This window comes from Seriola lalandi, unplaced genomic scaffold, assembly GCF_002814215.2.
Source record: "Seriola lalandi dorsalis isolate HSWRI2012SDOR001 ecotype SW California unplaced genomic scaffold, Sedor1 jcf7180002054953, whole genome shotgun sequence".
Taxonomy (NCBI): domain Eukaryota; kingdom Metazoa; phylum Chordata; class Actinopteri; order Carangiformes; family Carangidae; genus Seriola; species Seriola lalandi.
In genome coordinates, this window is record NW_019525504.1 from 465,781 (window position 1) to 477,463 (window position 11,683).

The following is an 11,683-nucleotide window of genomic DNA, read 5'->3' on the forward strand; positions in this document are numbered from 1 at the left end:
ACGTTAGACTAAATGTATGATCCCTTCAGTTGGACATGCCTGGAAAACATAAACTTAATAGCATCCAGGAGGTCTGGATCTGTGTTTTACTAAACATCCAAAGGCTAAAAGTAGTTTCTCACTACCTGAGGTAGGAGAAACTCTGGTAACACTTTATTTTTATAGTCCACCTACAGAGAGTTTACATTTGTATTTGTAACAATTCAAAAGGGTATTAGTTGTTAATTTAATATTTGTATATCCATTGTTGAACTCTCAGTCTTGAGCAGTGAGACAATAGTAGAATAGCTGTTGTAGAGATACGTTTTGACATCAAAATAGAGTTTATTATTTAATTTGAATAGTCTTTTGTGTGTCTGTGGTGGTTTTACCCTTTTGATATTAGCTTTTTTGTTAATGGTTATTGTATAATTCACATTCTGGCTGCAGCTAAAGCTAATTATGACTCTGGAAACACAGTTTGTAGTGGTCATAGCCTTGAAGAATCTCAGCTGTTGAAATTATTCATCCAGATAAAAACTTGTTCTTGAGATCTACTTTTCTTTTTACGTGTCCATTAAACAATCATCTACAAATGAAGGAGATTTCATGGATTACTCAATCAGTAAAACTGCTGTTACATGTAGAACTTAATCAAAGGACGATGGTCCTATACAGACAGGGAAACCCCAGTCACTCAGTATAAAAGTGTCTCTGAAGCTTAGCTCTTTCAAGGAAACTCATTGTAGCTTTCGATGTCATTTCGGAGGAATCCTCATGGTGAGATAACACACTGGCCCTCTGAACTACCTGAACAAAGCATCAGTTGTACGCTGGGCTCCTCACTGTGTCACTGAGTCTGAGCTCCGATACTCTCTGCATCAAACTCCACTCCACTTCATCCGAGCTCATTTTCTCTGTCACTTCCCACAGCTCACAACGACAGGCGTGTGATAAAGCACACGCTGGCAGTTAAATAGAGCTGAGTTAAAAGAAAGCAAAGGCCCCATGTCAAGCCAGAACACAGTGACCTGTCTGCAGAAGTCATGACGAGTGACCAATCAGCTCTCCAATTCCGTTTCTTCGAAAAAATAAAAGTTTTTGTCCATTGTGCTGCTGTCAAGCAATCTTGAAGGTTTCTCTCATTAACAACCACAATTCAACAAAACACAAAAAAGAGAGAACATGAAAAAAACTTTCAATACTCAGATGAATGTGACAAGGTCCTTCACTATCTGATGATCCTCCATTTTACCATAACCACTGATGAGTGTATCCTATTAATAACAAGTATATGTGTATGTGCTTGTGACTGTGAACAGTTTATTCCTCTATGCCACAATGCTGCATTGTCCACAAGCTAGTAAAAACACATCACTCCACCACGCTGCTGTACGGTGGCCCTGAGAGCTCAACGCACCGCAGCTTAAGAAAACACATGTAAACAGACGAAACACAAACAAATACAGAAACCTTCATCAGTTTGACAACACAGGTGCTGCAAATACTCACAACAGAAGTGTTTTCTAGGACGCACTTTCATGGATGTGATTATGATACAAGAGCCAGCTAGGTTCAGATGCACCCTGCCAGCAACACCGTCTGCAGTCAGCAGTACCGAGGATGATGTCAGGGCCCAGAGCCAAGGAGTCCCACATGCCTGGCAATGACCCCATCAGATCAGTTTTCGAGCTTTTGATCCTATCACATGGTCTTCATCAGCAGATGGGGTTAGCCACATTGGTATAAAATTGTATGTTATTTTGTATTTCTTGTTTCTCTGCACTTAAAGACCTTTCAGCCTTTTGTTGTCTTGGACGCTGACGTACAAGGTGCGTTATTTTATTCATCGTGTGTTTACACAGCTGAAGAAGCAGCGACAGCATCATGTTCAAAGAGATTTAATCACAAACATCAGAAACAACTTCCATATGAATTATTATATTATGATGATGTTCACAATGAGTAAGGTGCACTCAGTGAAAGTAAATTTGGTGATGTAGATAGCTTTCACCATGTTGATTATACAGTATAACTCGTGATACTTTTTCCTCCTAAGAAAACAACATGTTTCCTTTAAACTAATGAAAACACACTTTAACACACTGTGAAACCATCTCTGTCGTGACATGAATAACATCACATCATATCATTCAACATACTCTCTACAAGTTTACACCAACTGAAACTCTCAACTCCACATGCATGTTGTGACACTTTTGATCAGGTTTATGAAACAGTAACAGCAGTTGTCAAGTTGTCATGTAAGTAAGGACTAAGCACAGAGAGAGCTGCACAAATGATCTACTCAGACAAGTGACTATTCCTGATGTCTCCTTATAGAACGTTGAATGTTGGCCGCCAAAAGTTTGAAGGTTTTCAAGTGGGCCTTGAGTTGGAAAAGACTGGGAACCACGGCATTGAGTAATACATACCCACTGCTGGGTACAAACTTTACTGAGCTTTTCAAATACAAACAGTGACAACAAGTCACAGTTATTGTGAAACGTACATATAAGGGATTGAAAATATAGGTTGCACAGTAAACCAACCTTGGACCAGACTGACAGAGAACTGGAACCCTGAGCAGCTGTCTCATGTGATAGCCATTAACACATCAGAATAAGCTCATGACTCAGACTTGTCATTAGGCCTTTTTCCATTGCAACCTGCGACCTGGAGCTTCACAGAACCTGAACCTGTGAGGTCCATGTTCTAAACCTTAGTTTAACCTTAATATATTTCAATACTTTGTTGTAGTGATGGAAATCAAAGATCACTAAGCAACATTTAACTCTAACAACAGCTACTTCACTTCTTCAGGAAACCGAGGCCGCTCTGAGCATCGCTACAATATGTCTCTTAAAAGGACGAGAGGAGGAGTTTGTTTAAATCCGTCTGTTCCTTCAGCACCACGGACAGCGTCATGGTTTCATCAACACACAGCACAGTCAGGTTGTGGGCTGGAGAGAGAGGATGGAGGTTAGCAACAGTTTTAGTGTTTGGCTAGTGGAACATGAGCCAGTTGCTATTTACTTGGGTTGCCTCTCAGCATCTTGAGCGCTGCTGGCACCAGCTGACATGTCTATGACTAAACTGGAAAAATCAGTCAAATTATCAGCTATCTTTAACAAATATATTCCATAAATCTAGCAACAGTTTAATGGAATATAAATGAAATAACAGAGTTCAATACTACAAAAACCTATAATTACCTGCTAACTCTTTGACATATCAAAGGGCAAACTGGTCTTTCTGCTGTAGCAGACAGATGGGCTGCGACAGTAGGAAGTGTCCACATGAATTCTACATCATCACATCACGCCTTAGCCGTCCCTTCAAGTGTCACTGCTTAAAGTCCCTAATGTTTCTGATTGGCTTTCCAGACCCGTACACATTTTGTTCTTCAGGCTCTGAGCTTATGGATAATAGATACAACATTAAAGTGCCTTTGAGTATGTTTCTGTCCATACTGAAAGAACTGTAAACAAGACATGGTGCATTTAACACCGGGCTATATCGTTTTGTAATGCTGCAAACCATCTGTCACACTCCTCCTTGATTTTAATTCAATATCACCTCCAGTGCTGAAGTTCAGGTTCAGGAACTTGAGTACAAAACCAGAACCTCTAGTTATAGGCCAGTAAAATCCCGTGGTGGAGAAAACCTAAATCATTCATCAGTAAATCAAAAAGATAAAAATCCCAGTCCCTCTCAAAATTATAGCTCAGTCAAATCTTAACAAACACGACTCAAAGTGATTTAGATGAGAATGACTTGCACTTTCCAAAGATTTTATTACCGTCCACAAATCACAGACAACAGACAGAAAGGTTTTGCTGATGGAAGATGGTGAGCCATGATCTTTACCAATGTCAAGACAATTAATAGGCTCGTCCATTAATGTAGTAACTTATGTTTTTATTACTTGTAGTAGTAAATTAATATTAATTCTAGTTTGCCCTGCCGTAGTTTCTTCAGCATCCCCTGTTTGTAACACCAACACACGCTCTGACTGACTGACTGCCACAGCAGCACTGTTTGTTGTGTGTCGGCGTGGAGGAGATCGACACACAGAACACGTCACTTCGTTTGGTCTCTTATTCTGCTGGTCTTTTTTTATTGTTGTTAATAGAACTTTCAGTCCTAACATGGAAGTGATGGCTTTAATTCATTCTGTGGTCATACTGGTTCCCAGTTCAGCCTGTTAGGAGTGATGTGGTGTCTAAAGGGTGATCCACAGACGCTCTGGTAGCTGAGGGAGGCACAAAGTGATTTTATTGTCACTCATGTATGTAACACTGTCTATATACACATCTGACATCCATGTACTCTGCACACAACACTGAGTTCTACATCCTTGCTCCTGCATTAGCATTTTAGTCATCATTTTTGACTCTTTCTTTTTTAACATGTGCTCATATGTGTTAGATGTTGTGCACCTCAGGGTCAAACTCTCTCAGAATTGTTCCAGAGCGTCATGTGAGCAGAGCCAAGGCACCAGACTAAAATATATATATTTACAGCCCTTGTCTCACAGAGAATCACATGACACAAGCACACTGACTCTGAGACACATCACTAGTGAATAATAGTAAAGCATGATCTCTGCAAGTAGCCATTCAAATCACACAGTCTCCCAGTTTTGACAGTGTGAGTTTCTGTGGTCTATTGAGGCACATTACTCCACCATTACTGCCATGGAGGGTGGGGGAATAAAATCAGGTCATCTTCCTGTATTCGTCTCACTTCCTACTTGAAAACAATTTTTGTGCATTAAAGTCAGTCAGCCCCGGTGAAAGGCACTGTCCTCTCTGGACAGACAGCTGGAGGACGGAACAGGACAATTCCCAGTAAGATGAAACACTCTGAATGAGGATGGAGGCTCCTGAATTTGTCTGGGTGCAGCTCCGGATACTGAGAGGACCGATGTGATGTCACCTGTCCTCAGTGGGGGTTGTTGAGCCCTCCGTTGGTCAGAGTCAGTTTGCTCCACCTCCTGTTACTGAGGAGTTTACGGTTCTGTTGAACCTTCACTCGAACGTCAAAAACCTCCTGGATGGCTTTCTTGAAGCAGTGGAAGTTGTAGTCGATGAGTCCTGCGAGGGACAGAGAGAGGAGACGTATCAGGTCTGTTCCAGGTCTGAGAGCGAAGAACCTTTAAAACCCTTTGTTAAACATACAAGACCATAAACTTCCACCAAGGAATAAAAGGCAGATAAAGACCGTAAAGGAACTCAGTACCTGCCATACTGACCCAAATATAAAATTAAATCATTTTTTTCTTATAATCACAGCCATGCTCTATATGTTCACACACAAGGTCAGTATAGTTTCTTTGGGTGATTATATTAAACATTGGTTGTATGAAGCATTATCACAAACTTATGTTGTATCTAATAGAAACATATCTTTTAATAATAATCATTTTGCATTCATCAGTCATTCATATCAATAATATTCCAATTTTATCACAAAATTCTAAAATGTCATATTTATTTAAAAAACTGCTGTTTAGTAATGGCAATACTGTAAGTCAGGCCTGAGACCTGAACAATCTACTACTACTAATAAAAACAATAATGATCCATCCATCCATCTATTTTCTTCCCCTTATCCGAGGTCGGGTGGTGGCGGCGGCAGATCAGGCAAAGTAGTCCTGATGTCTCTTTCCCCGTCTGTGTGTTCCCAGACCAGATGAGATCTATAATCTCTCCAGTGTGTTCTGGGTCCACCCTGATGTCCCCCACTAGTTGGACGTGCCTGGAAGACCTCCACTGGGAGGGAGTCAAGGCGGCATCCTAACAAGACTCCCAAGACAAACGGGTTCCAGGGGAATGGCCAGACTAAAATTACCATCCTACCTTCATCACCTCGGATTCACCAAATTGTTGAGTTAAGTGATTCAAAAACCACCTGATGATTTGCCAACTTTTTGTGAATGCGTCACCTCACCCAGATCAGGGAAACCGGGGCACGCTCCTGGAGCCAGACCTGGGAGAAGAGCTTGCCATCTGGTCGGACAGCCCAAAAAAACTACATGGAAACAGCTCCCTGTGGGCCAGCCAGCTGCAGGGATAGACATCAGGTAGGTAGGTAATAATAACGATAATAATTTAAATTCATTTGTGATATGCTTCTCTCTTACTGAAGAGATTTCAGCCCGGATGTCAGAGGACAATGAGTTGATTTTACTGCAAATATTCCCTTTCAGTGAATCTAACACATCTTATAGTTATCCCAGATTGGAGGCACTCTCAGTGCAGACATCCTGCCTCTGCAGCAAAACAGGATCAGCCAAGTGCGAGGCTGCATGTGCAGAGTCCGCTCCTGTATGAGAGGACAACATTGCCGTAAAGTGTAAAAAAAGCACATATATACATATATATACATATATATATATATATATATATATATATACACATATGTATATGAATGTGCTTCACAGGAACTTAATTTTAAAAAATTGTTAAGCAGAAAACAAAATGACTGAAGTTATCATTATTTTTTGATATTATGATAAAACGTTAAAAATGTACACAGAGCAAAAATAAAAATTGAAGAGCTTACAAGGTTGGATCAGCTCAATGAAATGCTGAGTTCACTGCCTCAGCTGAGAAACATTAGCAAAAATCTAAAGGAATGGCAGTGGAGGATCTGAGAGGTCTTATTGGAAGATGAAATGAAAGGCAGCTGCTGACACACGAAGGTCGAGGTTGTGGAAGAAGAAGTACTGTGTCGGCAGTGTCACATCACTACATGTTTAAAGTGTAAAACATTCTGATAGGAAAGAGAAATGTAAGTTGATCAGTTAATAATGTTTATGCTCAACAATAATCTGATGAACATAATAATAACAATAATATGTGGTGAATGCAAATCTGAAACACAGGAAGATATTGTCACTTAGGGACACAATGTGCAGTAATACAATGAAAAAACTAAAATCACCTCCTCATGGTTGCCTCCTCTCCTCAGACTAGTTTCAGGTAACATCCCTGTTTATCCAGAGTCATAGAAAATATCCACACTGACCTTAACCTTTTACTTTTGACCCCCAAAATCTAATCAGTTCATCCTTCAGTCCTAGTGAATGTCTGTGCCAAATTTCCATCATGGCGTTACTGAGATATCGTGTCCATGAGAATGGGCCGGACAGATAACAGGAAAAACAAAATGGCTGTGACTGTCGCCGGTACAGAGATATAAACAAAACAAGCACAGCAGAGATCGTGAGCAGATTATAGTCTGTGCTTCCATAACTTTGCCTTAGATGCGAGTCAACAGTTGATGATCTCCATGGGGACCATTAATCTGAACAGCAGCAACATAAGGCTGACAAAGACAGAATAACCAACTACAGAGGAAACAGAGCTACACCGCATGTACGAGGACAGACACAGCTGTCAGTACGAAGCCACAAAAGGCTTATATAATATAACAATTAACATAATTCATGCATTATAATTAAATCTCTCATTATTACATAATAAAGGGTTTAATTTTATGGAATTTCATTGGCTGTGTGTATTCTTGTAGCAGTGATTAAGATGCTTCAGATAATCTCTTTATGCATTCAGCAGTATATAACCAACTGCTGGTAAATGCTGCAGCTCCTCTCTTTAAACACACAGTGAGTGGGGATTTGATATTCCTGGTTCGTGTGGCTGCTGCTGAGGCAGAAGGTTTATACCAGCATTCCCAGTAAGTACAGGAAGTCACATAAACAGAACCTTCTTTAAGGTGTTTCAGCCCATCAGGACGATGGGGCGATTTTAACATTACCTTCCCTGGTCAGTGATTTTAAACCGATCTAGAGAATGCATGTGTGGAGTTTTTCACCCCCACACCAGCAACAATTACAGTCGTAGCTACCTCCTGTTTTTCTCTCAGTGTGCAGTGGTTAAGTTGGATTTATAGTTTAGTTGTTCCTGCGACCAACCAGCACCTGACTGCTCACGTTGGCTGTGAATGGGGAGTTTTGTCATCTTTATCTACATCTATATCTATATGTAAATCTACAACGGGGTCCAAAAGTCTTAGACCTCTTTAAGTGCTCTCAGGCTTCTGGACTGTATACACACACACACACACACACACACACACACACACACACACACACACGTATACATGTGTCGAACGCTGCCCGCCTTTGGGCTTTGGTTAATTGGCGGAACGAAAATTAATTAAATGATACTGACATTTTAATGTAATTTAACTGACCCACAGAGAGAGAGAGAGAGAGAGAGAGAGAGAGAGAGAGAGAGAGAGAGAGCAATAACACACACATGGGCAATCAAGAGAGAATGTGTGTGTGTGTGCACACGGACAGACAGAGGCAGCGAAACTGAAACTTAAAGCTACAATATTCAAGTTCTGGAAATCAAGCTAGCATGATTAGACTCATGAAATGAACACTCGGCCCCTCCCTCTCTCTGCTCCGCCCAGCGCTGCGCCTACGTCCTCATCAGGTTCGCTGTCTCAGCTGACGCAGGGATCAGGGTCACGCTGGTCTGTGAGTCAGCCATAGTGACGTCTTCCAGCAGCCGATACAAGCTCAAAAGCTCAGTGTGAGAGGCACATTTATGTATTGACTGACAGCTGTGCGCTCCCACCCCTTTGACTTTGGCCTTCTCTGATTGGTTAGAAGGGCGAGGGGAATATCTCTGCACTGCTGTCAGGCGGCTCAGTGATTATGGAGTGCAGAATTCTTTGAGAGAACCTCTACATATAAAGATATGTTTGAAGCATATTTCAACTAAGAAATATTACGTACCTCAGCTTCAACTTTTATCTGGTATATTATTCTATGTACTTCAACACCTTGGTGGTTTTCAGCTCTATATTTGAACCAGATGGAGGATTTTAGTCGTCGGACGTCTGGGTCTGAAGTTATCAGAGAAACAAGCTGAGGAAAAGTTAGACAGCTCAGCTCCCAGCTGCTGGAGACGTCCTGTCCTGTGTCACTGAAGAGCGTTAGTGAATCTCATTTTTTTTTTAAGTGAAATTGCTTTATTCAGTGTTTCTACTGGTTTTAATCTCCTGGTGTGTTTGTTATGGAGAGGAGGAAACATCTGTGGATAATTCAGCTGCTGGTAAAAACCTGCTGAACGTCTGCTTCATAAGTTATCACAAAAAAAAAGCAAAAAAAATGTTTGCAGCAATCTCAGCTCCCAGCTCTTCACTGACCTCTCGTCAGCGTTGCTCAAACACTGACTTTAAATGATTTGGTTCGAGGAACAGTTTTTTAAATGAGACACAGTGTGATTTTGAGGAATTATCACAATTTTAAGCTGAAATTTTTTTTTCAGAAATTTGTTCAATTTTCTGACGGAAGCGTATATCACACATGATTAGTTCATGGACCATTGGAAATCCGACAATTCTTTCTGTTTTTGCAGCGTCTATGATAAATTATGTATTTTTGGCGATTTTCAAAGAAAGGTTTTGGTTGATAAACTTGATAAACCCCTGGAGGCAGAAGTTACAGACTGTAGACCTTCTGACAGGAGAGGCGGACTGATCTGGACTGATCTGGACTGTGCAGGATGGTTTTCATCATGATCTGAAGAAATGTGCAGGAGTCAGAGCAGATTAGTTGTACAGCGCACTGGCTGCAGCTGCTGCTTTCATGTGAACTGTTTTCTCTGCCAACTCTTCTAGAAGCGTCTTTTCACATTCCACAGGGGGTGTGTTAATAAATTGGCTTTTTATAATAGCTTGTCTTCTGTATCAGCAGGGGCGTCTCCTCCCTCATCCAGTTTGGTTTTTATTTTGTCTTCCATTTTGACTTAATTTCTGTGTCCGCTTCTTCTGTTTAAAAGGTTGATTACTTTCTAGTTGAGATGAGAATTAAAAAAAATACAATCAACATTAAAAAAACAAACAAACTCATACTGATTTTTAATTGATTTGAAAAGGGACAGATGTTGCCTGAATTCTTGTGTCTGCTGGTTTGATCATGAAAAGTAATTTCAGCTGTAAATACCCACCTGGAGCTGCTGTTGAAGGTTACTGTTGCCCTGCACCCAACTTTAAATAGGACTGAGGTTTGATGAATTTATCCCATTATTCACTTTGAACTTTAGTCGTCTCTTTAGAGCTTGAACTATTTTCAGAATCCAGATCCTGATGTGAATTGGCACTAATGACCCTCTAACAAATGACTCACTCAATGTAAGACTGCTGTCATCTGTTGCCAAGGAAACAGCATATACAATATACAGTAAGTAACTTTTGAAAATCAAAAAAGTGCTGAGAGAGCAACTGTAGTGGGTTGTGTCCAGCTATTCCAATTCTGATACTAGTATCAGAAATGCTTCTGACACTCTGCCTAAAATACTGGATCGGGAATCAATCTGTTACCAGGAAATGCTCTAAAACACTGCTCACAACAGTTGCCTACACAGGAAGTTGTGCTGTGCAGACACTGGCAGCTACTGTTATATAGCAGAGAAGAAGAACTGATTTCTGGTAAATAGCATAACGTTAGCTGTTGGCTGCTAAAAGGCCCAGTTGCAATTATAATCATTATTATTATTATTATTATTATTGTATACCACAGATACCACTTATCAAAACATCTTACCATGCAAACACGTTACCCACAACACACCATACCTCACATAATCCAATCTTTACCCCTTGTTATGTCAACTTTCTATTATGTTTTATATTTTTTGTTTTCTCAGTCACCATGTCTTATATGTAACTCCTTGTTGTGTTATTTCACCAGTACAAAAAAAAACCTGGATCAGGAAAATTGGATCAGAACATAGTCAAAGTCAATGTCCATAAAAGACATAAAAGAGATAAAAGTGCAAAGGCCAGACCGGTGTTGATCGAACGTTTTCAGATCAAGGACTTAAACACTAAAATTAAAGTCCCCAAACATCCAATCGGATGGAAGTGACTCGCCGTTGTGGGAAACAACAGAGATAACGTCCACTCTAAATCGCCCTAAATGCAGACAGAGTTTTTATCAGCAATAAATTCATTTACATATTAGTTTATTTAATATTCAAAACAACACATATACACTACTCACTACCAGGCTTTGTGGTCACTCACAGACAGTTTGAGAAACATTGAATTTAAATCATGATATTTTAACAAATTTACTTGTGGACCACTGTGAGAAAGCCTGGGCCAGAGGACAGATCTACACCGCAGCCAACTGATCCTCCTGTGTGAAAATGCAGTCCCACAAAGAAACTTTCCCAGTGATAGGGATTTGAAACAGTGACAGCTGAAGTGACGACTACGGTGTCCATATAAACTCCAACAAGTGGCCATAGTGATGTAAATCAAAGATCACTAAGCAAGATTTAACTCTAACAGCGGCTGCTTCACTTCTTCAGGAAACCGAGGTCGCTCTGAACATTGCTACAATATGTCTCTTAAAAGGACCTGAGAGCTCTAGAGACTATTTGATGAGATGAGGAGTTTGTATAACCCTCCGGTCGTGTTCACCTCCCGCCCCTTACTTTAGTGTTCCCAGTCAAAATTGACCGGTCTGTTTTAACTGCTCTTAAATTAGCACAAAAACCATTTTTCACCACCAAATTTTTATTCAACATTCTTTAGCTGTGAACAATGGCTCAAAGTAGTGTTTAACATGAATTTATAGAATTAGACATAAAATAACTGCAGTGAAAATACAAATAGGCACTGAAAATGTATTACAAAATGTACATGTAATGTA

The 11,683-nt window shown here is 40.3% G+C and overlaps 1 protein-coding gene across 2 annotated transcripts in view; it reads right to left on the minus strand.

Annotated features, from left to right (window-relative positions):
- Positions 1-3,756: 3,756 nt before the first annotated feature.
- Positions 3,757-11,683, minus strand: part of rragd (ras-related GTP binding D) — a 49,570-nt gene continuing 41,643 nt past the window's right edge. Inside the window, exons 7-8 of one of the 2 annotated variants that reach the window (XM_087170546.1) lie at positions 5,935-6,048; positions 3,757-5,078 (exon numbers count right to left, since the gene is read on the minus strand). In XM_087170546.1, coding sequence (XP_087026672.1) covers positions 4,927-5,078; positions 5,935-6,048 — 266 coding nt within the window. In that variant the 3' untranslated portion in view covers positions 3,757-4,926. The remainder of the gene's footprint in view (positions 5,079-5,934; positions 6,049-11,683) is intronic. The other variant, XM_023394780.2, reaches the window with a different exon arrangement.